At 47.7% G+C, this 25,794-nt stretch overlaps 1 protein-coding gene across 3 annotated transcripts; it reads left to right on the plus strand.

Moving 5' to 3' along the window:
* The first annotated feature begins 139 nt into the window (after positions 1–139).
* Positions 140–24,212, plus strand: LOC135809447 (probable phospholipid-transporting ATPase IIB). Of its 3 annotated transcripts, XM_065322797.1 has the most exons (31): positions 140–702; positions 2,550–2,637; positions 3,739–3,810; positions 4,784–4,897; positions 5,570–5,678; positions 5,894–5,952; positions 6,279–6,330; positions 6,989–7,083; positions 7,727–7,807; positions 8,287–8,362; positions 8,777–8,853; positions 9,461–9,550; positions 13,126–13,199; positions 13,456–13,621; positions 14,631–14,687; positions 15,750–15,821; positions 16,418–16,630; positions 17,230–17,391; positions 17,636–17,728; positions 18,088–18,171; positions 18,802–18,924; positions 19,080–19,127; positions 19,476–19,664; positions 20,277–20,421; positions 20,788–20,852; positions 21,086–21,241; positions 21,570–21,634; positions 21,856–21,964; positions 22,459–22,516; positions 22,710–22,913; positions 23,217–24,212. In XM_065322797.1, exons 1-31 carry the CDS (start codon positions 380–382, stop codon positions 23,351–23,353), a joined length of 3,456 nt encoding a protein of 1,151 aa, XP_065178869.1. In that variant the 5' UTR covers positions 140–379; the 3' UTR covers positions 23,354–24,212. The 3 variants fall into 3 exon arrangements, with proteins under 3 accessions (XP_065178869.1, XP_065178870.1, XP_065178871.1); XM_065322798.1 differs by lacking the exons at positions 140–702; positions 3,739–3,810 and having other exon boundaries at positions 3,893–4,897; XM_065322799.1 differs by lacking the exons at positions 140–702; positions 2,550–2,637 and having other exon boundaries at positions 3,926–4,897.
* The last annotated feature ends 1,582 nt before the right edge of the window (positions 24,213–25,794 follow it).

Consider the following 25,794-nt stretch of genomic DNA (forward strand, 5'->3'; position numbering starts at 1 on the left):
GCTGCTGTTTGTTGCACTTTTTTATGCGCTTTTTTTGCGCGTAGCTATGCGCGCGACGAGTCCATCGACTAGGGAATTTCCCTTTTCACTTTTGAATGAAGTCATCGCACGGTACTGTGAGCTCACCGATCATTTTCGAAAGCTTCCTGCTCGAGTGAACTCAAAATCAATTTTTCCTCCAGCTGCTTCAAGCTAGTTTGGATTTGGCATTTGGAACTCCACATCTGCTTCGTTGCTTTCTGTTCACTAAGTTTGGGTGACCACAAGGTACTTACCTGCATAAGTTTTCCGTCTAAAACACATAGGATCTCCCGCTTCTGCTCTTTATTGGACAACAAAAGTAGAGCTTTGGTGAGAAGGCTGCGCACTCACAGATTGAATGCACCACTCAATTTTGGAGCAGCGTCAGGGTCAGCCGAGTTATGGAACTGGCAATTTGGACAACCACGCAGTAGAGGCTTTGGGTGCGGGTGCTGCTACGCGCGACGAGACGATGGGTCGGCGGGGCCATGGCTTGGAATCAGTTCCGCTGCGGCCCAGTCGTAGAGTGGCGTACGAAGAGTTGGCACTACAGTCCGACACAGACTACGAGACTGAGGACAGCAACCTGTACGAGCGGAAAGGCAGGAAAGCGCAGAGCTGGGTGCTCACATGCTACCGATGTTGGAATTATGTGTCCTCTATCCCGGACACATGTTTCAGGTGAGTGCTAGTACAGTGTACGTGCTCTTTCTTGTGCTATGACCTTGGTTGGTTGGTTGGTTGGTTGACATTGAGGGGAACTTCCACACTGGGGATTAATTTGCCCATTGTCTGGCACAGGGTTGCAGCTCGTTCTTGTACAATGCTAATGGAGACTCCCTGTCCGAGCCCGTATCTTTGCCAAGGCAGGGCGAGAGCATTTGCTTTTCATCTCGCTCCCCCCCCCCCCCCCCCCCCCCCCCCCGGTATGCACATGTCTTTGTTCCCGAAGCTACGCAGCTGAATACGCTATGATCAGTGGCGCCTGGTGCAATCCAGGGTCCACGGCACTTCTTTTCGTGTATGTTTGTGTGGTCGGGCGGGCACGAACCACGTGACTGGATAGAGAGTTGTCGTATCTGTATGAGTAGAGCAGTGACCATACACTGTCCCGTACCGTACAGTCAAAGGTAGCCTGAAGAGCCGGCCCCGCTCCGACCTTCACCCACATACTCAAATACTGTACGACAGATAGGGCTTTCGACGACATGATCATAGCGCAACGCGACTTGGTAGAATGCAGATGTATGTGATGTGTATCGAGCGACTACATGCAATGCAGCAGTTCGGGTTTGAAGCCTGAGAACTGCACCCACAATGCCACACACGCATGCACACATGCACACACATACACACATACACACACATACACACATACATACAATGCGAGAGAGCTGCCAGCTATGCTTGGTTTTTACCTAGGTCATCAAGCGTTTTATTGAAACTGATAGAAACGTCTTTGCAGTACGAGTACCGTGTGCATGTTCTTATTGCAAAGACATTGATATCAGTTTGAGCAACATGCACGGTGACCTGTGAAAATACTAAGCATAGCGACTCGCGACTTTTTATTAGTGAGAGTCCTGAGCTGGCAACTCTAACTTACCACACTCATGTGTTCAGCCAATTTAGTTATTTTGCTCTGTGAGTGACGACGTGATAAGACGTTCAAAAAAAGCTTCAGCTTTTGCACACTTTGTTCAGATGTACAGCATACCGTGGAATACTGTAGAACCCATCGAGTGTCGGTTGTACTGGGCCCTGTTGTATTCACTGCCATTTCCACGCATACCAGTGCACTTCGTGCCTTGACCTTTTTTTGAATGGCCGCGAGACATTCAGTAGTGCTGTCCAGGATTACCGTACTTCCCCACATATAAGCCCATGGGCTTATAAGTGAAAATTTGCTACAAAAAATAGTTTTTGCTGTACGAACATGTTCGGGTAGAAGCCCATGCGCTTATATGTGCAATAACGGTTTGTCTGTGTCCTAAACAACGGTGTTATCACAATGCTTAGCAGTATATTCAGCTCCCGGGTGTTTCACCAATAGTGTTCACATATAAGCCTATGCGCTTATAATTGGGGGGTGCGCTTATGTCCGGACATAAGCACATGCGCTTATATGTGCGGAAGTACGGTATGATTTTTATGAAGGTGCATGTAGTGAAAAGCGTTGGTCTTCTGCCTAGAATTTGCGAAATTTGGCGAAGCGTATGTATAGCGCACATCGGACAACCAACAGGCCTGGTACCCATCTGTGAACTTTTGTACATATGTGCAATGTGCAAATGCTCATTGGCTGAATGCCCCTATCTGAATACAGAGAACATCGAGAGGTAAGACCAGTGGGGTGATGTGTCTGCCTACTGGAGCTAATTTATACATACAAATTGGCAGGTTATCGGGCATGCATGTGGAAACAAGCTTGCTTATACCCTGCACCTTCAAATGGTGGGAGTAATATGCATACTACCTGGCTTGCTGCCATTTTTGTCCTTTTTTGCTTTGTTGCTGTTATGTCACAGCGGCTGTGCATCATGTGCGGAAAGCCTGTGCGAGTGTTTTATGCGGAAGCCTAGCAAGGAAGACCGCACTATTCAGCTTGGAACGCCGGTGAGTGTGTGTCGGGGGGGGGGGGGGGGGAGGGGACAGCAACAGAGCGGCAGAGGTGTTGCATGGTGCTGTACCTGGCACACTGATCATTGCCTTTTGCAATGCAGTCTATGGTCTCGCCTTTTGTGTGTGTGTGCAGGCGCGTGCGCCAGTGCCCTTCAGGGGGGGGGCCTCCCCGTGAAAATTTTCAAAAAATGAAGTAAAAATCCTGCATTTTGAGCGAAAAAAAGGGGGGTTCCGGGCACCCAGGAACCCTTCGGGGCACGCACCTGGTGTGTGTGTGTGTGTGTGTGTGTGTGTGTGCGCATGTGTGTGTGTGTGCGCGTGCGTGCGTGCGCGTGTGTGTGTGTGCGTGTGTGTGTGTGTGTGTGTGTGTGTGTGTGCCAGCTAGTTCGGTTGGTGGGTACACTTATGCCAGATAGTGTTGGGCCTGTTGCCAACGGGCTCGGCTGCTTGAAGGTGTATTGTTGTACCTACCACCTTTGTTGGTTTCAGGGTTCATATACTTTCTATTTGAAGTATACATACCTGTTAACCATGGACTGCTTCTGGCTAGATTAACTCTTGTGTAATCAATGGTGCTAGTGAAGCTTATATCAGATCCACTCTGATTTAGCCACCCACACTAGTACCAAGTATTACTTTCACTGGGGGCAGGGGTACCTGCAGTTAGATCCCGGGACGGATACCCTGATGCCGTCAATCCTTTTTCTGCACCTTGTCTTCACCCACTTACTGAGGTGTGGTGAGCCCGTAAGTGGGATCATTTCAAGTCCACCCTAGTTTGGGGATTTCAGGGGGTGTCGGCCGCTGGGTGGTTCAATGGCCAATTGAGTCATCTTTCCAAGATTCCTTTTGAGTCTCTCTCCCCTCTCCCGGGGAGACCCACGTGACCAGTTTTGGCAGTGAGCAAGTACAAGTACAAGTGTGTGTGTGTGTGTGTTTGTGTGTGTGCATGCGCATGTGTTTGTGTGTTTGTGTAAAATAATTAATTATGCTGGTGTCGTTGCATGGACGCAGTCTCGAAAGCCAATGCCGACACCAATTTTCACTCATCAATATGTGTCCAATGTTGCTGCTTGGCTATGATTATCTGTGCAGGATTTCACTCATCAGTATGCATCCAATGTCACTCGCAATCAGAAATATGGTCTCCTAACATTTGTTCCTCTGGTTAGTCCTGGACTTGGTCGCGATTCGTCTTGGTTGCTTTCGTGCACACGTGTGTGTGTGTGTGTGTGTGTGTGTCTGATAGAGCGTCGTATGGTGTTCGCTGTTCTCGCTGCAGCCGTCAGTTCCGTCGACAGAGTGACCTGAGTCGTCATCTCCGTTTCTGCTCCTGACAATGACTCTGGCTCCTTTCGGAGTGGTGTGGCCCTTGTGGCAACCAAGCTACAGTAGTAGTAGTAGTAGTGTGTGTGTGTGTGTGTGTGTGTGTGTGTGTGTGTGTGTGTGTGTGTGTGTGTATGTGTGCGCATGCGTGTGCATGTTTGTGTGTTCCGCATTGTGCAATGGCACTCGTGTATACATTGTATATGCCACGGGTTACTAGTAGTATTGTATGCACGGCATTCTTCTCGTTTTTCTTTCCTGATTAATACGTGCACGCGGACTGTGATTTGCCTTTCTGCTGTGATATACGATATGCTTCCCGTGTCCTGGATGATGTACTTCGAAGTACCATGGTGTTTGTATTAGGGGTCAAACGGGTGTACCTTTAACTAACGAACGGGTACTTTTCTTAACGGGCGGGTTAACGGATACCCTTTAGCAGCCATGTTGAATTTTTTGCCCAATTTTCACATAAATCAAGATTTTAATTCATCTGTTCTCGGGTTGCATTTTGATATCACATAGTCATTGTGATTTGTAAATCGATTGGTGTCTGATAGTCGCAGGAGTAGATCTACTACTTCGAAGTAGGTGCGAAAATGCAACAATGCAGACATCCAGCGTGGAGTTGTAAATAATTGACTCCCCCCTGGAATACACGATCCCAGCAGTGTTGCTCCGTACTGACTGGTTCATCAAAATCCAAACGGGTACCCTTTTACTAACGGTACCTGAGATTAACGGTCGGGTACCCAGGTACCCGGCACACCCCTTTGACCCCTAGTTTGTATTTGCTTTGTGTTGTGCTCTCCAGGTTCTTTTCCACCAGTTCAAATTCTTCCTCAACCTGTACTTTCTGCTTGTAGCACTAACTCAGTTCATTGATGCTCTCCGAATAGGTTATCTGTACACCTATTGGGCCCCTCTGGTGAGTTTGTGGACACGGCGTTCCTGAGAACGTTTCACTATCATCATTCCTCTGTTTGCTTTGTGAGGTGCTTTCGCAGGCCTGGACCAATGTGATGAATTGCTGATCCATCTTTGCTTTTTTTTTGCTAACCCCACTCTTCCTTCCTATAATGCCTATTAGTTGTACTTGAAGTACTGTCATTCCAGCATTTGAACTAAATGTAGTTTTCTCTCATCTCTCTTTATCTCTCTCTCTCTCTCTCTCTCTCTCTCTCTCTCTCTCTCTCTCTCTCTCTCTCTCTCTCTCTCTCTCTCTCTCTCTCTCCCTCCCTCCCTCCCTCTCTCTCTCTCTCTCTCTCTCTCTCTCTCTCTCTCTCTCTCTCTCTCTCTCTCTCTCTCTCTCTCTCTCTCTCTCTCTCTCTCTCTCTCTCTCTCTCGCTCTCTCGCTCTCTCGCTCTCTCTCTCTCTTTCTCTCTCTCTCTCTCTCTCACTCTCTCACTCTCTCTCTCTCTCTCTCACTCTCTCTCTCACTCTCTCTCACTCTCTCTCTCTCTCTGTCTGTCTCTCTCTCTCTCTCTCTCTCTCTCTCTCTCTCTCTCTTTCTCTCTCTCTCTCTCTCTCTCTCTCTCTCTCTCTCTCTCTCTCTCTTCCCCTGCCTCTATTCCGCCAAACATACTTGCCTTTACACCAGGGATTTGTACTCTTTGTCACAATGGTACGGGAAGCATGGGATGATGTACAGCGCTGGCGACGTGATCGTGAGATGAATGAGCAGAAGTACAAGAAGTTGACGAGGCAAGGTAAATCTCGCATTTCTCTAACAACATTTTCTCAATTCAGCATGCTTTGTGACTTGAATGTTTGTTTTTTGGTAACATCACCCATGAGTGATGTTTCAGTGTGCTTAGGGGTGTGTGTGTGTGTGGGGGGGGGGGGGGTAATACAATACAAGAAGGGGTGTTGTGTTCAAGGGATGATCCCAACTCCTGTGCCGTCTGTGTCTGGGTCCTTTCAGGCGTCGTCACCATTGCCAGCTCTGAGATTCGCGTCTCTGATATTTTACTTGTGGAAAAGGTAAGCCTCTTCATGGCGATTGGTCCCTTGTGTGAGTCTAGAGAGTTGCAAAAGAATGTGCTCAAGATCATATGAAAGTCTCCTCTCAGAGTACCTACATATGAGTACTTTTACTGAAAGAAAATGTAATATACAAGAGGTGTTGCGACTTTGCCGGTAACTATCGAGACCAGCCAACTTCATGTACACACATGTATACTGTAGAAGTAGTTCAGTGGTTGGATTTTAGTTGCCACCATTATAATTATGTGTTCGGGCCCATGTCGGCCATGGCGGCCTTCCTTGATTATTTTGGTTGTTGTGTTCTCAATCCACTGCTTTTGCAGGACCAACGTGTCCCTGCTGACCTGATTCTGTTGAGGACGACGGAATCCACAGGTAAAGTGACGTTGTGTTAGCGTGAATGGCATGTACACATGGTCTCTTGGTGTGGATTGTGTGTGGTGTGCGTACACACACATGTGCGTGTGTGTGTGTGGGGGGGGGGGGGGGGGGGGGAGGGTGCATGCACATGTGTGTGTGTGTGGGGGGGGGGGGGTGCATGCACGTGTGTGTGTGTGGGGGGGGGGGGGTGCATGCACGTGTGTGTGTGTGGGGGGGGGGGGGGTGCATGCACGTGTGTGTGTGGGGGGGGGGGGGGGTGCATGCACGTGTGTGTGTGTGGGGGGGGGGGGGTGCATGCACGTGTGTGTGTGGGGGGGGGGGGGAGGGGTGCATGCACGTGTGTGTGGGGGGGGGGGGGGGCGTGGAGGAGGAGAGGGTGTACGTGTGCGTGCGTATGTGCGTGCGACAACTCTTGACAACTCTCTTGTGTTTGTGTGACCTGTAAGATAAAAAGGATTAAGGCCAGGTGGTGGATGTACCGTCTGTGTTTGTGCCAGCAACATTTGAGTTTTTGGTTCTGCTATGATTTTGCATAAATGACAAGTAACCTCTTGTACCATGATAGGTAGGGTAAAGGTAGGTATTTGAATCCCAGCTGCTTGCGATTGTATTTAGTCTCGTAACATTAGACTATTGGCTATTCACTGTGAAGGGTCGTGCTTCATCCGAACGGATCAGCTCGATGGAGAGACGGATTGGAAGCTTCGAAATGCTGTGCCAGCCACACAGAGACTCATGCAAGATAAGGCGAGTTATGATCACGCCGCACTGCTGCCTCTCTCTGCTGCTGCTGCTGTTGCTGTCTCTGCTGCTTACTCTGTTGCGCAATCTGCTTCTATCTACTATTCATGAGAGTATTGATTTTATCATAGTATTCCTCCGGGATATTAAAGTATGTGTGCACTGTAGTGTAGTGTAATAGGTGACAATTTAGTAGTGCCATCTGTGTCTACTTGGCTCTCAACACGTAGAATGGAGTTTTATTTTCCTCTGTTTTTGTTTGTTTTTTCGCCCGCCCGCGTAGCCAGAAGTTTCCGATGCGAAACATGGCATTAACTTGGTGTGGCCCTAGATACTTTAATTGTGAGATTCCATCAAGATTTGACCGCGTTGCAAAAGATGATTGAAGCGATAGATTTCAACATGTTCAAGACTAGTGTGTATGGTGGTTAAAGGGGAATTTCACCCTGCAATAAGAACATCACAACGTGTAGTACGAAATGCACTGGTTTCCAGCGGTGCAAGTCCCAGGTTGATCAGAGCAGCCAGCAGTCAAAGTCACTCAGGTAACAATTGCTAGCTACCATTGCCATTATTCACTGGTTGAGGGAATGGAAAGTATCATTGACATTTCTGTCATAAAACACTGCTTTGCCTTGTTCGTTCTCAGGAGGTCTTTGACATCAGTGGAGTCGTGCATGCTCAGAAGCCGGACAAGGACATTCACAATTTTGTGGGCCGTTTCACTTATGTAAGTAGCGCTGCACTGACACTGTAGTTGTGTGGCGGCAGGCGCATGCATGATCATTGATGTATAGCTGCTGTACTCATGTACTTATATTCTATGCATGATGTATAGCTGCTGTACTCATGCATATTCTATGCATGATGGATATTCTATGCATGATTGGCTCTCAATCCGAGTCTTATAAAACAATTTGTGATGTTTATTCTTTGCTTAGTCTATGCATGATGGATGGCTGCTGTACTCATGTATATTTCATGCATGATGGATAGCTGCTGTATACCATGCGTATTATTCTTTGCATGATGGATGGCTGCTGTACTCCATGCATATTCTATGTTCTTGCTGACTGCTAGCACTCTAACACCTTGTCTTCTGTACACATGTATTTCCTGCTTTGAACATCGGGGCACTCATCTCCCTGCACTGTACATGTATTAAAACTGATGTGTTTGTGCTGTTTGGGGAATGTGTTCTCTTTTCAGGGCGGCGGCAGTACAGCACAACGTTTGCCACTCAACATTGAGCACACCATGTGGACAAACACGGTGGTAGCGTCAGGTTAGCTGCCGGGACAGTACAGTGACACGTGTGTGCATGTTGAGAATTGGCGTAACGCATGTAGCAGTTAGAATGGTTTGTTCTAATCACGAGGTCTTTCGGAACTGCTGCTCTGATTGCATTGGGTAGTGCCCTGGAGTGCATGTGCTGGTGTAGTAATGGATGTTTTGTGTAGGATGTGGGTGGGTGTGTGCGCGCGCGCGTGTGTGTGTGTGTATATATATGTCATTGTGTGTGTGTGTGAGCACGTGAGTGTGCGTGTGCATATGACCATGTAAATATGTATGTGCATGCACAAGTTGTTGTGTGATGATTGGCCGACTAAGCCATGAAACTGCAGAGTAGCAACGAAACTTAGCCTTGTTCCTTTGCAAACTTGTGTGTGCATTTACATGTGTGTATGTGCATGTGTAGGTACTGCGGTAGGTCTGGTGATGTACACTGGACATGAAACACGCTCTGCTATGAACACATCCACTCCGCAAACCAAGGTAACGCTCTCATCATGTCTGTCAGCCTTGAACCAAGTCATGATCTTGCCAGGGCGGTAATCACTGCGTTAGCACTACACTGTACATGATTGTATTGCTTACAACATGGCAATGCTACTGTGTGTTGTAGTTACTGTACATGCCGTGGTTGGCTATCAACCTTCATTTCACATTCATTTGTCATTGGCAGTCGTTTGACGAGCCAGGAAATGTTGAATAAATACAAATACACTGTACGTGATTGTATTGTTTACAACATGGCAGTGCTACTGTGTGTTGTAGTTACTGTATGCAGTCTCACTCTATCTTAGTACAGCACTGCCGAGTGCCGAAGAACAGAGTGCCGGAGAGCGAACAGGCTAGGTTTTCACCAAGCACAGCGTACCGATATATATTCACTATTACACTGTGACTCAACTCTGCACAGGCCATAGTACAATGAAAGTAAGAACGGCCTAGGCTACGAGGCTGACCCCCCCAGTTCTTCGGCATCCGGCAGTGCTGTAGTTGTGATCCAGTTTCCCGCCTACTACTCGTGGCTCCACTTTGCTTTCTCTGTGGTGGTATCCACTTGTATCGTGCCTGGCCTGTGGTATTGTGTGTTCAGATTGGCCGTATTGACATGGAGATCAATCGTCTGACCAAAGTCCTGTTCCTGCTGACAATGGCGCTGTCGTTCTCGCTCATTGCCCTGAGAGTAAGTGTGTTGTCAGATGGCTGCTGGGCTGGGGATTATTGTCGATGCTCACTTTATTTAAAAGAAGGTGGCTGCTCTGAACGCTGGAGCTCGCGCTTCCGACCGACTAACTCGGCACTTGACTGACGTGCTTCTCGTGTGGTCCAGACGGCAGCCGTGGGTCAGTTGAGTGTCAGTCAGTCGGAAGGAAGCGCAAGCTCCTACGTTAGGAGCAGCCACCTTCTTCACTCATTACAGCCGATATCGCGTCTTAGCTCACTGTGTCATCGTGCTTCTGTTTGTTTGAAACTGATAGGCAAGTGCAACGCATGGATGCATGGGGGCGACACGGATGCAATGAATGAGATTTTTACTACAGTCCATTCCATATAAGTGTGCACTCTTTTCCAGTCAAAGGGCCAGTGTGCGCTCTTTTCCATCCAGTCAAAGGGCCATTGTGTATGCCCCCATACACAATGGCCCTTTGACTGGATGGAAAAGAGTGCACACTGGCCCTTTGACTGGAAAAGAGTGCACACTTATATGGAATGGACTGTAGTCAACCACTTTGTGTATTGGATCTCATCTTCTCACCTCCCACCACTTATGGAGCTGCATCTACATGTACACTGTTATCTTTGAGGGCGGTGGTGGTGTCTCCTTTGTTGCTGAAAAGTCTTCCGGACTGACTCTCTCGTGAGACAAGAAAATTAAATGCGAAGATCTGGAAGTCCTCAAGGCACACAGGGATCTGGCGAAATTCACTGCGAATATCGAGCTTGGACAGATACACAGGCTGTGGGCATGCCATGATGTTGATCGCGTCGTCAATGCTCACGGTAATGCGGAGAGAACTGCTCGGCGGGAATGCTGTCATTCGTACTGGCACCTTCCAGCCTGGACAGATGGTGGATCATTCGTAGTTTGCCGTTATTGTTGGGGACGGCACCGATGCCAGAGCAGCGCATAAACTGAAGTGGATGAGACGGAAATGGACATGCGGTCTCGCCTCGGGCGCAAGAAGCAGTTAATTGCTCGGAAATAAATGCAGACTGAGTGAACGCCGAGGGCAGAGTATCAGAGAAAACAGAAATGCTGCGTTGTCCGGCAAAACCAAGAGCGAAACCATGACGCAGGTCATTGAGAACGTACGAAACAAATGACCTACCTGGTTGGCTACGCAACAGGCGGGCAAAGTGGTCGGCTAGTAATGGGGTGTAGGAAGAGTGTATAGGAAAGAAGCTATGTACAGAGTCGAGTGATTCAGTGGCCATTCTACTGGCAGCGGCATGGTGACCGATTGGTTGCGCACTGCTGGTGTTTGCACCTGATGCGGGGGTGGGGGATCCTTGCCGCACTGGCTGCAGGTGTGGGAGAAACGGCACGACGACGATGAACTGCGATCTCCATTGAAGTTGTGGCAGATTTCTTGGCCGTCGCTGGTATGGGTGTAGCCACTAGAGATAAGTGCTGCTGGCTTGAGGAATTGGGATTGGGAACGAAAAGGACACAAACCGTCCCTGGATGGACCAACTTGCTGTGAGCACATGTTTGGCGTGCATATCCTGTGAAGGCTATCTGCCACAGATTCACGTCAATGTGGTCCAACCTCTGCATGCCTGGTTGCTGGGCCACGAGCATCCGCGGCTGGTGGTCATACTCTAACCACGCTCCTGGGTAGAACTGACGGTTAGCGGTCAATATGAGCTGCTGATACGCAAGCAATTCGGCAGTGTGGTGTGGTGTGGTGTGGTGTGGGTGGGGCAGCAGCCATTATTATAGCCATATATGCGGTCCATGCCTCAAGCGAGGTTGCTGTGATGTCATGAACCTTGCAGCGCACCTGCTTCACGTCATCAGACTCTACGATATTTAGCCGACTGTCATTGTTCGGATCATGCACCAGCCAGAATGTTCTGCCAGAGGTGTGAACGGGGGCTGCAAGAACTTCAGGCAATAAGCTTGAGGAATCCAGGAACTCACCTTGCACAATGCGTTCCTGTACGACCTTGGGCACTGCTGGTGCGGGTGGCTGATCGGGCGGGTTGTAGGAGCCTTAGTCTTGGGTTGGCGTAGTGGCGGTAGCAGCCGCATTGCCTTGGCCTTGGGTGAGGAGTGGCACAACACTCTCCGTAATGGCGGCCGACAAAGCCGAGTGCACCTCGTCGCGCTTGAGAGCGCAGAGATTGGATGAGTCCGCATCACTTGAACTAGTGGCGGAGGCAGTGGTGCCCTGCTCTGTTTCTCCCTACAAGACGTCATCGATGAATGCCGCTTTGTCATCTGCGTCGCTCAGAATATTGTCAATGGGTCAATGGGGTGCCATTTGTGATTACCGTACTTCCCCACATACCGTATTTCCACAAATAGTAGGCCGGTCTACTATTTTTTCAACCTCGTCCTAACCCGGCCTTATAATCGAGGACGGTCTTGTATTCGAGGACGGTCTTTTATTCTTTCAACCCAGTTTGACCCCGGTCTTCTATTTCTCGCCACACAATTTTACCCCCGTTCTTCCATTTTCTTCTACACAGTTTGAGCACGGTCTTCTATTTTTTCCCACAGTTTGAGCACGGTCTTCTATTTTTAACACAAGAACAAAGACTCATTTAGTAGGCCCGGTCTTCTAATCGGAGACGGTCTTTTATTTTTTCAATCGCCCCCTGCCCCTGCCTTGTATACGAGGAAGGCGTTGTATACGAAGACGGCCTTTTATTTGCGGAAATACGGTATAAGCGCACAGGCTTATAAGTGAAAATTTGCTACAAAAAGATTTTTGCTGTCTGAACATGTTCGGGTAGCATCCCATGCGCTTATAATTGGGGATGCGCCTATGTCCGGACATAAGCACATGCGCTTATATGTGCAGAAGTACGGCACACAGCAAAAAGCACATGATGTCAGTCTTGAATGCATTGCAAAGAAAAGTAGTGCAGTGTGCGTGTGTGCTAGTTCGGATTGTTGCTAACGAATACTAGCATAGCTAGTACCCCATAAATCCATGTCATCGCTTTTCGGAGAATGGCCGAAAGGGATTCATTCTATGTGCGGTTTGTATCTAAATCCATATTTAAGTTCCAGTTTTGAAATGGTTCTAGTCAGATTTTGAATGTGAAATTTTGCCTGGTGGTGCCCGGAGACCCTTTGATTAGCACACTGAGCTGAAAATCTCATTTTCTCAAATTTTAAACTCGGATGCTGAGCCAAAGTAATCATGGATAAATACAAAGGACAAAATATTACGAGTTATGACTAACAGTCCACCAACGTAACCAGATCATATAGTCAGTGAGTGCGACAAAATGGCACAAACCTGACAAGGAGTACTGAGACATTCAACGACCTGACACGTAGCTCCAGCACTTCTCTCAATTTTTGTGCTTTAATAGCGGGTTTCGCATGTCAGCTCTTCATGTAGATAAGTAATGGGCTGACTTCCACTGTTGCGTTGTATTACTCCAGCCACAGTAACTTCAGTTGGAGCTGTTCTCTCGTACATGTACCGCTGTTGTGTTGCAGCCTGTGCACACATGTGTGTGCGTGTGTGTATGTTTACTTTATATACACATCATGTGTGTTTCTGTTTGTTGCTCCAGGGTCTCAACGTCAGTGGTGCACACATCGAGTTCTTTCGCTTTGTACTACTCTTCTCGTCCATCATTCCTATCAGGTACGTGTGTGTGTGTGTGTGTGTGTGCGCATGTGTGTGTATGTGTGTGTGTGTGTGTGTGTGTGTGTGTGTGTGTGTGTGTGCGTGTGTGTATTTGCCGTGCATAGAGTGATATAGTTTGCTTCTCAATTTTGTAGCAAATTTCTATACTGCTTTTCAGAGCAGTGATCACTGGTGTTGCAAGAGGCTCTGTGTGTTCGATTTTGCAATGACATCTTACATGCAATACGATTGTCTTCTTCTGTTTGTGTTTCAGCCTCCGTGTGAATCTGGACCTGTCTAAAATCTTCCATTCTTGGTCCATCGGGCGTGATAAGCAAATAGATGGAACGGTGGTGCGTAGCAGTACCATACCCGAGGAACTCGGACGCATTGTGTACTTGCTGTCTGACAAGACAGGCACACTCACGCAGAATGAAATGGTGAGTTGTGTGTGTACGTGTGTACGTGTGTTTGTGTGTGTGTATGTGTATGTGTGTGTGTGTGTGTGTGTGTGTGTGTGTGTGTATATATGTGTGTGTGTGTGTATATGTGTGTGTGTGTGTATGTGTATGTGTTTGTGTTTTTGTTTTGTTTTATTGAAGTGTGTGTTTGTGCTCTACTGCAATGTTCGTGTACTGAAGCATGTTTTTGTTAGAGCAATTCCTTTGTGTCTGCGTTATGAACATTTGTACTTCAAACGAGAGAGCTTGGAAGCTCAGGGCCCTACGCTATGCTTTTCTGCCTTGATGACCTAGACAAAAAAAAAGCATAGGGATGTTTTAAAAAATTCCTTTTTTTTTAGACATAACCTGGGATTCGAACCCGCACTATCGCGCGCCCTGCATGCATCCCCCGATACACTTCGCATACATACTAATTCTTCCAAGTTGTTTCACATTGTGATCTTGCATTTGAAAGCCCTATTTGAATATGCATTGTGGCCAGCCGCTAGCCGTCTTTGATGGCACGGTACGGTAGGGGATAGGTACGGGACAGGTACGATCGAGGGTAATACGACACCGTCTCCCGTACCGTACCGTACCATCAAACACAGCTGGCCACATACAGTTGCCCGCAATATTCAAATAAGGCTTTCAAACGCAAGATAATAACGTAAAGCAACTTGGAAGAATGGGTATGAACTGTGAATGCGAAGTGTATGGGGGAATGCATGTAAGGCGATAGTGCGGGTTCGAATCCCAGGATATGCCTGAAAAAAAAAGGAGAATTGACAAATTTATAACATCCTATGCTTTTTTGCCGTCAGATACGGATAGCGCCAGGCGTGACACAAACAAACACACAAACAAACACCAAATTAAAGCTGTGTGGACCCTGGCTAGCGCCAGACGTTACTGAAGTAACGTCTTCTGCATAGCTACGGGAATAAATAATTTATATTTTCCTGACCGACGGCACATGCCATTGCCGATTGTTGGTGCTCTGTAGGTGTTCAAGCGACTGCACCTTGGTACTGCTTCCTATACGTCTGATACTGTGGATGAGGTAAGGTGGTGACTGGGCTTGGATTCCGAGCACATTGCTGCTGTGCGTTCTGCTGGGATACCTGAAACTGGAGACGAAATCTATTCTACACACCTATTAGTAGTGTATGAATTGCGAGTTACAGTGAGTAGGATAGCATTCTTGTAAACAGTGTACATTGTGCCAGCATGGATAGGGGACATACACTGCTGGCAACAGAAATCCGACCCCCTGAGCGGTGCGCTCAGCTGATCAGGGGGTCGGATTTCAGTCGCCAGCACTGTAGATTTGTTGTGGTATTTCCCCCTGCTCCCTTGTCCCCCCGCTCCCTTGTCCCCCCGCCCCCTTGTCCCCCCGCCACACAACGACTCTCTGACTCATTAGGTTCGGTAAGAATATTACACTGTTATAACTCACAAACTGGTGGGCGAGAGAACGGGGACGAAAGACAAAGAAATAATAAACAACCAACAGTTATAAACAGAGAAAAGGGCGAACACATCGAGACGACCAATGAGCGACCAGTACGTACGATACACGTGACAAGAACCAAGACAACAACACCGTGGACGAATCACGCCACTCCCTCGCACCCGAACCTTACTCGCACAGCGCATGCTCCACATAGTCCACGCATGCGCAACAACTAGTCAACAAACGCACTCGCACAGACGGAAGCAGATCCTCACACTCTGACAACACATACACCACATATCCCACGTCATACGCACCACACCCATATACTGCACACAACGCACCACACTCGTACAGACAGAAGACCATATTTGACCCCGGACAGGACGAGACAGCGAGACCAGAGACAACAACGGGTGCAAATAATAAGCGTATCGAGTTTCGCAACAGATTGGTCCTGGGATGTACTTGTACTCGTGTCCAAGTACACTGTTCATCACACCTGGCGATCATTGAGGTTAAATATCAAGATTAGCTAATAGGTATACATGGTACAGCCACTCAGTGGTCTACTCGGCTCACCGCTTCTGCTCTTTTTCATGTGTGCTGTCGGCTAAGCTGTACGTTTCTAAGTTAGTTGCCTGTGTTGTGATTGATGTTGAACCGCAGATTGTGAGCCATGTTTCGGCCACGTACCCTGCTGGTGAGACCGGTCCAGTGCATGGTGCTCGCTCTGGCAAGGTGAGTAGTCACTCTACTACAGTGTGTACATTTGTATACTCGTACAGTACAGCACTATACACAAGCTGTGTGTGACACTTTTGTTAGCTCAACTTCTCCCCGGAAATCTACAACAGTACTAGTCTAGGTAATTATGTTCACATTCGCTTCTGAGCAGATCTTTCACCTGGTTCAGCCTGACCTCATTCCGCTGCCAGCAGCAGTTTTGGAGCCGAAATTAATCGATCAAACTGAATGGGGATGGTTATTGAGTCTATTTACAAACACCGTGTCGGTGTTGTGTTGCCGACATGCTCACTTATGAATCCCTGTTTGAATTTCCTTTGTTCTTGGTTTGACTAATACGAGAGCTTGACATACCTGGGATGAAGACTTTCCTGGATTAGCTTGGCACAGCACTGACAGTATTCACTCTCAACATCAGAGTTCTAATTTGTAGATAGCTGCTGACATTTGGGATAGGTCGAACAATGCCGCGGTTCGTTTAGGCTTTTCCGGTCAAGCACTCATTGGATTGGGCAGCTTTATCTTCACTACCAACTCTTCACTTCTTACCACTGCCGTTGTTGTATTGTGTCATTTGCCCATGGTGATAGGCTCGCAAGACCGAGGCATCCCGCGCTCACGATGCCGTGCGTGCCATAGCGCTCTGTCACAACGTTACGCCGGTGGTCGATGACGCCGACACTGCTCACATGCCGCAGGCCTCGAACAGTGCAGACATGGAGTCGTCCTTCTCCGCTAATCACGGTGCGCTCGCGGCTGACTCCCACGTGCCCGTCACGTACCAAGCGTCTAGTCCTGATGAAGTGAGTGGTTTCTTTTTAAGCGAACGAGTCTGGTGCAAAGCTCGACGTGGCCACTATTATATGCAACCTCATGTGCATATATGCGCGTGTACAGCACCAGTGATGATGCCGGGAGCATAACAGTACACATACAGCCGTGATTGTATATCTGCATACACAACAGTCCTACTACATGTACATTTACTATAATCTTGGTACGCAGTGAAAATGGTGTTACCTCTGTTGGTGTTTGTAAAATGGTGTTGCCTCGGTAGGGAGCAACACACACTTCCCCAACTATCGCCGAAGTCGCACCAACCTCTTCTCCACGCCTCTGTTGGTGTTTGTAAAATGGTGTTGCCTCTGTTGGTGTTTGTAAAATGGTGTTGTCTCTGTTGGTGTTTGTAAAATGGTGTTGCCTCTATTGGTGTTTGTAAAATGGTGTTGCCTCTGTTGGTGTTTTGTAAAATGGTGTTGTCTCTGTTGGTGTTTGTAAAATGGTGTTGCCTCTGTTGGTGTTTGTAAAATGGTGTTGCCTCTGTTGGTGTTTTGTAAAATGGTGTTGTCTCTGTTGGTGTTTGTAAAATGGTGTTGCCTCTGTTGGTGTTTGTGCTCCACAGGTGGCTCTCGTATCTTGGACGGAGAGCGTTGGACTGGCTCTTGTTGAACGGTCTCAGCAACACATTGTACTGCGTGCTCCAAACAACCAGCGTCTTCGCTTTGATATCCTGCAGGTGTTCCCGTTCTCGTCGGAAACTAAGCGCATGGGAATCATTGTGAGGGTAAGAGAGTGGACAGGCATCCTTCTTTTTTTTTCTACCCACTTTAAGCAAACACTTGGTGCCGGGAACTGTGTTTGTTAGCAGAATTTCATGTTGCCAGGTAGCTCAGCTCAGCTCAGTAACTCAGGTAGTTGTATTTGTACCAGTGATGACGGCGCAGCTTATTCTATAAGACTTTTTTAATTATTATCTCATCTACGGTTCAAAGCCAACTTTGTGATTTGGGTGTGACGTATATATGCAGGACTGTGCCACTAATGAGATCACATTCTACATGAAAGGTGCTGATGTCGTCCTCACCAAGATGGTGGAGTACAATGACTGGCTTGACGAAGAAGTGAGTGTCATTGTTTGTGGTTTCTGTGGTGTGCGTGCGTGTGTGCGTGTGTGTGTGTGTGTGTGTGTGTGTGTTTGTCCATACACTGTATTTAACAGTATACCCTACTTGTTGGGGTCAAAGCCGCCTTTTGTACCAAAATCGGGCCAAATTCGCCCCTGCCATTAGACCCCGAACATGCATTTTGTATCCAATAGGGGGTGCGTGTGTGCATCATCCTTACGGTGTACCTCTCTCTGTCTCTCTCTCTCTCTCTCTCTCTCTCTCTCTCTCTCTCTCTCTCTCTCTCTCACTCTCTCTCTCTCTCTCTCTCTCTCTCTCTCTCTCTCTCTCTCTCTCTCTGTTTTGTTGTGACTCAGTGTGGTAACATGGCTCGGGAGGGACTGCGCACTCTGGTTGTTGCCAAGAAGTCTCTCAGCGAGGAGCAGTACAAGGATTTTGAGGTTGGTGTCATGTTGCAAAGTTGACTTGCTTGATCGAGTAGAAATCATGTGGCATGTGGCCGTAGTGTGTGATGACAATCCCACCATTGTTATCTTGGTAGCTGAACGGTAACCTAGTTTCTGGTGAACAGGAAACAGAAAGGATTGCATTGTGCTTGTGATTTCACTACAAAGTACAATTAAGCCGCCCTGTTCTCAGAGATTTGCTGTAGAGAGCATTATCATACTTGGTGGTGCTGGTGCCTTGGTGCAGGTGCCTTGGTGCTGGTGCCTTGGTGCTGGTGCCTTGGTGCTGGTGCCTTGGTGCTGGTACCTTGGTGCTGGTGCCTTGATGCTGGTGCCTTGGTGCTGGTGCCTTGGTGCTGGTGCCTTGGTGCTGGTGCCTTGGTGCTGGTGCCTTGGTGCTGGTGCCTTGGTGCTGGTGCCTTGGTGCTGGTGCCTTGGTGCTGGTGCCTTGGTTGGTGCCTTGGTTGGTGCCTTGGTTGGTGCCTTGGTGCTCTGTTCCATTTTGTCAGGGAGCCTACTTTGTTTGCCTGCCTGCTGTGATACGAGTGTCCGCTCTTGAAGCACCGTGCCACCACTGTGTTCACCAGTCTTGCTCTGTTTTTTTTTGCGTTCTTGCTTGCGCAGGGTCGTCTGAAGCAAGCTCAGCTGAATGTGGTCGACCGTGACACTGAAGTGCGCCGGGTCATTGCCACAATCGAAACTGATCTACAGTTGCTTGCTTTGACCGGAGTGGAGGATAAATTACAAGTGAGTGATGTGTGCAGGGAATCCTCAGTCAGCACTATTTTTAGGTGAAGTTGTGGACTGCTGGCCTGCTGCGGTTCAATCTGCTGATCTCAAGCGGCATGTAAACTAATTTTGCTGTTCTTGTGTTCATGATTCTACCTGTCGGTGTCGTGTAGGTGGATGTCCGACCAACCCTGGAGTTATTGCGCAATGCAGGCATAAAAGTGAGTGGCTGTGTTGTACATGTACTGGTGGATGGCCTGTCCTGGGCTCCAGCTTTGCGTCTGGCTTTGACGAAAGACACCTCCTGGAAGGGGTTGTACTTCAAAGACACACACACACACACATACGTACGCACACGCACACATTTGCCCACAGATGCACACATACGCATACAGATGCACATGCATGCATGCACACACACACACACACACACACACACACACACACACACACACACACACACACACACAGCTGTTACCAGGTGGGGCCATTGCAGTAGCGTGCATGCAGATGGTTCCGGAAGACTGACATCACACTCACAGCTTTCGCTTGTCATTTTTGTTTCATAGGTATGGATGTTGACTGGTGATAAGTTGGAAACAGCGCGGTGTATAGCTGTCAGCTCACGCCTGGTTGGTCGCGATCAGCCTATGCATACGTTCGGTGAAGTGGCCAATCGTGCCGACACTCATCGAGAGTTGAACGCTTTCCGACGCCGCAGCGGTGCTGCTCTTGTCATACCGGGTCAAGCTCTGGAGGTAAGATGCTATGGAGTACAGGTACACATGCTCTGTAAACAAGCCATTGGCATCCGGTTTCTAGAAGGGCTATACAATACATACAGCTATGCATGTACTTTAATAGTGTGGGTTCTTAGTACTTCAGTAAATCTCTGTAGTGTGAGAGTAGCTCTCTCTCTCTCTCTCTCTCTCTCTCTCTCTCTCTCTCTCTCTCTCTCTCTCTCTCTCTCTCTCTCTCTCTCTCTCTCTCTCTCTCTCTTTGAGAGTATAGCAGCTGTACAGTTGTTATCCATGCTGTTACTGCACAGCCGTTATCTGTATGCAGTTGTCCTTTTGTGGGTGGAAGTGAGAACAATCAACATGTGCGTATGTGTGTGCGTGTGCGGCGCGTGGACACGAGTGTGTAGGACTGTAGGTGCATGCATCTGGTGTGTTGTATGTAGGCCCTCACTGAGTGTGTGTTTGTGTTGGGTTTCACATACACAGTACACACATTGCAGTTTTTGACTATTTTTGTTCATTGGGTTTCTCCGTTGCGTGTGTCCTGACAGCCGGGGAACTACTGCCATTGATTTGCTCATGCCCGTTGCTTGTATTCTGTTTTGTGTGCTCATTCCCCCGCTGCTCTAGATATGCTTGCTGCACTATGAGAGTGAGTTTGTGGAGCTGGCATGCCAGTCGCCTGCCGTTGTTGTCTGCCGGTGCTCACCTGACCAGAAAGCCTCCATTGTATACCTACTGAAGAAGCATACGCGCAAACCAGTCGCAGCCATCGGTGGGTAGCACTGACACCATCCCTATTAAAAATTTGATAATAATCCCCATGGTCTTAAGTGGCCCGGGATGCTGCATAACCCAGACACGAAACCAATAAAGCCGCCCCTAAATAATAATAATAATAATAATGTCACAGTGGCTTGCCTCTGATGTTGTCAGCCATTTTCAGGTGTTGAACCTCTGTTCCTATCCTGTAGAATTGTTTAATGGAGTGAAGCAGAGGTCCCTAGAGTTGAGCAGTGTTGTTCTTTTGGAACTGTTCACCTCTCGTGTACACTGTGTCACCATGTACTGTATTGGCAGTGTGAATACTGTCAGTGGTTGAGAATCATTTTTTGTATCGTTTTCTTCCTTTACTCTGCAGGAGATGGAGGAAATGATGTCAGCATGATTCAAGCTGCCGATGCAGGCATTGGCATTGTTGGAAAGGTGGGTAGACCAGCTGGTGCATGCAGTCTGGAAAGCTTGCATACGCACACACTGCTCGCGTTGTGGACATCTGACCTGGCATTCGACTAAAGTGAATGCACTCCCTGCCAGTCTATGCATGTGCACATGCGTACAAGTGCTGGTGTACATGTAGTGTGCAGTAGCATATGCCTGGTGTAAAACACGTGTGCCTCCTCCTGTCCATTCTTGTACCCATCATTGTTGGTGAATAGGAAGGCAAGCAAGCCTCACTGGCTTCAGACTTCTCCATCACACAGTTCAAGAACGTTGGTCGGCTGCTGGTATGGCATGGCCGGAACAGCTACAAGTGCTCGGCCGCTCTCAGTCACTTTGTCATGCACCGCGGCTTGATCATATCCGTCATGCAGGTAAGTGCAGTGCGATAGTCTCCACTTGTCCTATCTCAGTACAGCTGTACTGTAGTGCAGCAGCGCTTTGCGTCACAGCAGCCCGTCCTTATTATGTGTCTGCTAGTTGACTTGGGTTCTATGCCACTGTGTAGGGTTTACCGGGTGTTAGCAGCCGTCGTGAGTTCCCTTCAGGAACGGACACGATGATTTACTTTTTTTAATTTTTTATGCCACTGTGTGGTAGAACTTGGTGAGTGTGAATATTTGGGTGGGTGGTTTCCTCTATCTAAGGAATGTTTCGCTCTTTCCTGTCCTGTTTCTTATGGATGTGCTGTGCCCGCTGCAGGCAGTCTTCTCTGCTGTGTTTCTCTTTGTCTCCATACCTCTCTATGAAGGATTTCTTCTTGTTGGGTAAGCAGTTTTAAACTGTGTTGTGTGCAAGTTCAATTTTTGCCCTGTTGCTTAGCTGGTACGGTCTTTGTGTTCTACTCTGTGTTCAGTGACTCACAGCAAGTGTACGATTGCTATCATGTCTTTGATGTGTATATGTGTATGTGTATGTGTGTGTATGTGTGTGTGTATGTGTGTGTGTGTGTGTGTGTGTGTGTGTGTGTGTGTGTCTACATGTACAGTTACAACACATTCTACACAATGCTGCCGGTCTTCTCCCTGGTGCTGGACAAGGATGTGAAGGATGAGACCGCTCTCATGTACCCTGAGCTCTATAAAGTCTTGATGAAGGTAACGCATACATGAGTGCACAATGCTGACTTCTAATCGTTTCATCATGTTCTCCAATACCGGCAGTACTCCTCGTGCCTTTCTCTTTCTGTTCTTGAGTGATTCTCGTATGTTTTCGTATTTGAGAATGACATTAGCTTGCACGTCAACATGTCATTGCAACTATGATCGTCTATGTTCACATCTACATCTACGTTCTCATAGCACTTCATGCTACTCAATGAAATCCGATCAAGCGGGTGAATTTCACGCCGCCACCGGGCTCTGTGCAGCCCTATAATGTAGACCTGCAAACGCTGGGATGCGAACTGGGTGCAGGATGCAAAGTTGATTCACGCGATCGGATTTCATTGGCCGCCACTGTACTTCATGCTCCAAACAGCAACAACATAATATTATCTATCTTCTAGTTTGTGTTCACGGAATATTGCCGTGCGTTGAAGGAGGCTAATTGACTTGTGTGTTGCATGCTCTGTTTCACTGCCATGCTCTAGGGTCGCACGCTGAATTTGAAGACGTTTTTACAGTGGGTGCTGATCAGTACATACCAAGGTGAGTAACTTTTGCTGAGTGCTTGTAGCTTGCAGGGTGAATATTTGGTGTAATATTGGTCACTACGTGAAGCTGATTACTTGTCCACGTGTAGACTGTATGGATTTGGAAGTTGAAACTCTTCGACTGTATTTGTGTGTGTGTGTGTCCGTGTGTGTACGTGTGTGTGCGTGCATGCGTGCATGGTATGCAGGTGGTATACTGATGTACGGCGGTATCCTACTATTCGACGCCAACTTCATTCACATTGTTGCCATCACGTTCACCGCTCTCATTCTGACTGAGTTGCTGATGGTGGCGCTGACTATACGGACATGGCACTGGCTAATGGTGGTTGCCGAGATTGGCAGTCTTCTGCTCTATGTCATATCCCTGGCTGTGTTCAAAGACTATTTTGGTAAGTAACCAACATCTAGATTGAAATAGCTTGTCTGCACGGCTTCTTATTGCCCGTTGTTACTCAGGGGCGTCGGATGGTATTTCAGGGTGGTACGGTCAGCCATCTGAGTTACACTCGAGGCGGAGGAAGTGGGGTGGTGGTAGTGAGCGCCGCGTGTCCGCCGCCTCTGTTACGAGTATATGTGCTACCTTTCCATGTTCCATGCGTAGAATTGAGAGCCGCCGAGCTACTCATTTCTTAGCTTAACAAGAACGAACGAAGCTTACCAGCATGTGTTGCCTCTCTTGTGTGCTCGTACAGATTCCCAATACCTGCTGAGAGGAGAGTTTGTGTGGAAGACTATTGTCATCACTCTTGTCAGCTGTCTCCCTCTCTACGTTCTCAAGTTTATCCGCACGCGGTATGCGCCGCCCATCTACAAGAAGCTGCAAGAATAGTTAGTCTTTGCTTCGCTTTGTTTTTCCGTAACCACGTTTCTGTATTCTTTTCTTTCTATCAGTCTGTCTGCCCGCCCGTCTGTCTGTCTGTCTGTCTGTCTGCCCGCCTGTCTGCCTGTCTTGCTGTTGTACATATCATAGTGTGATATGAGCAGCACTACCTGCATCATTCTCACCTCCTCAGTCATGAACACCAGTGGGCGGATCCAGCAATCTCTACAGCAGTACAGGGAGGTTCCAATTTAGTCAAAACTACATAGCGGATACATGTACATGTACGCGCATATGGTTTCCAGTAGCGTATAGATGAAACTTTGGGGTTCCACGCTGGAACCCCTCCTGGATTCGCCCCTGAACACTTGCTATGCATGTATTTGCTCAGGAGAGTAATGTTGAAGACCCCATGTGTATTTGCTGCATAAGTATCCTGCACTATAAGCTACAGTGTACATGAGGGGACACTGCTGGGCCAAACTCATTCAATGTGCTGTTTTTAAAAACAGATTTAGGCACCTGTATTATTTCAGCAGTCATATTTGCCTTCGTTGGGTTTCTCTATTCCGAATTTTTTTCTCAGCACACAAAGTAGGTATTTTCGAAAAAAAATTATGATTTTATTGATGGAAGGAATTTTGTGCCGGCCATGAAACACATTTATTTTATTGAATTTTAGCTAACTGTTTACTGTTGTATTTCAAACACTGCGGCTCTCTTGTTCCACTTTATCGATTCCTCAAAGCATGTTTTCGATTCCTGATAGCCACCGTTGTGTGCCTAGATCATTGTCACAGATGCCACATGCAAACATTTGTTTCAGAGTCTGGCTTCAAGCACGAGTACATTGGCCAGGGTAACTTGATCCAGTCTGCCGAATGCCCTTCTGTGATGAAATGGATGAGTTATTTGCCAATCGGGCCCATATGATATCTGTGTACACAAGTGCCCGGACGCATGTCAAACGGTATCAAGAGTCCATAAACGTGATAAACATTATAACCACAGCTGCATACTCTTGTTTATGCACTCTAGACGGTATGCTAAACTTAGCATACCGTTAAAACGGTTTGACATGATTGTACTGTATTGTGTTTTTTCTCTCTCTGGGGAATGGACTGCAAGAGCATATTTTTTCTAAAGGAACACCAGACCACCTTTCACCTTCAATCATGCAGTACGTGACTGTACAAATTCAGTTGAGCATGATCGGTGGTTTTTTGACTTTCATCTCCAACAAGTCTCCCACCGCGGCCAAATAAGCCTGTAGGTGGCAAAGGTGTGACAGTGTGGTACGTTGTATCAAGACTGATGTACTCTTGGTTATACCAGGAGTCTACTATACACTTGAAATCCTACGGTAACGACAATAACACGTTCTGTACACATGAGATAAGCTCCTTTCCAGGTTGCTATGTTTGTGATGTGGGTGCACCTTTTTATAGTATTCATCGCGTTACGATTAACACGATGCTACTGCATGGCAAAGCTCCGTTGATGCTGCCTTGAAAGACACTAGCATGCATGCGCCTACAGACGTAAGCATCGCCCATAGAGGGGCCAGCAGTTCCCTGTATGGCAAGCACGGTTTCGCTGACCACTTTGCCTGTGAGTGCCTGTGAGGGTCTCAAAGAGAATGGGGTGCACTGTAGTAGGCTTTCCCCAAATCGGCCCGTTGTTGTTGTTTTTTTCGCCTATTCGGCTTTTCACTAAGCTCAAAAATACATCAGATTTGGCTGCAAAATCAGCTGATTGTTCGAAAATCGGCTGCAAATTTGGAATATATTGGAAATTCGGCTAAAAGAATTGTTGGCATATTGACTTCAAAAATGGTGAGATAGTGGAAGATTTGGTGGATTTTCGGCGATTCTCAAAGAAACCCTCCAAAATCAGCGAAAAGCTTAGCGATTTTTCGATAAGTCTCGTTTTTGGCAAATTTTTCGCCCTGCCGATTTGTGGATTTTACTAGTAACAATGGCTAAAAGGCTAATGTTTGATTGAGAGGAGGTCAAAGGACACGAGTCACACGACTTCAACGCACTAGTACTACAACACTTGTACAAGTACTGAAGTAGAGAGCTAGAGCGGTCATGCTTGCAGCAACATCATTCGTTCGTGAACGCACTTTGCAACAACATTTGGTAGATTTTCGGCGATTCTCAAAGGAACCCTCCAAAAAGTGTCAGTGGCACATACACACACACACACACACACACACACACACACACACACACACACACACACACACACACACACACACACACACACCACACACACCACACACACCACACACACACACACCACACACACACCACACACACACCTTGACCTTGACCTTTGACGCCCCATCTCCAGTGGAGATGATAGGCTACTGAGTTGGGCAGTACTTGAGGTGACGCTTCAAATCGCCACGTCTCCTTAACGCTCTGCCGCATGTGCAGTGAAAG

The sequence above is a fragment of the Sycon ciliatum genome, chromosome 2 (genome assembly GCF_964019385.1).
Source record: "Sycon ciliatum chromosome 2, ocSycCili1.1, whole genome shotgun sequence".
Lineage (NCBI taxonomy): Eukaryota > Metazoa > Porifera > Calcarea > Leucosolenida > Sycettidae > Sycon > Sycon ciliatum.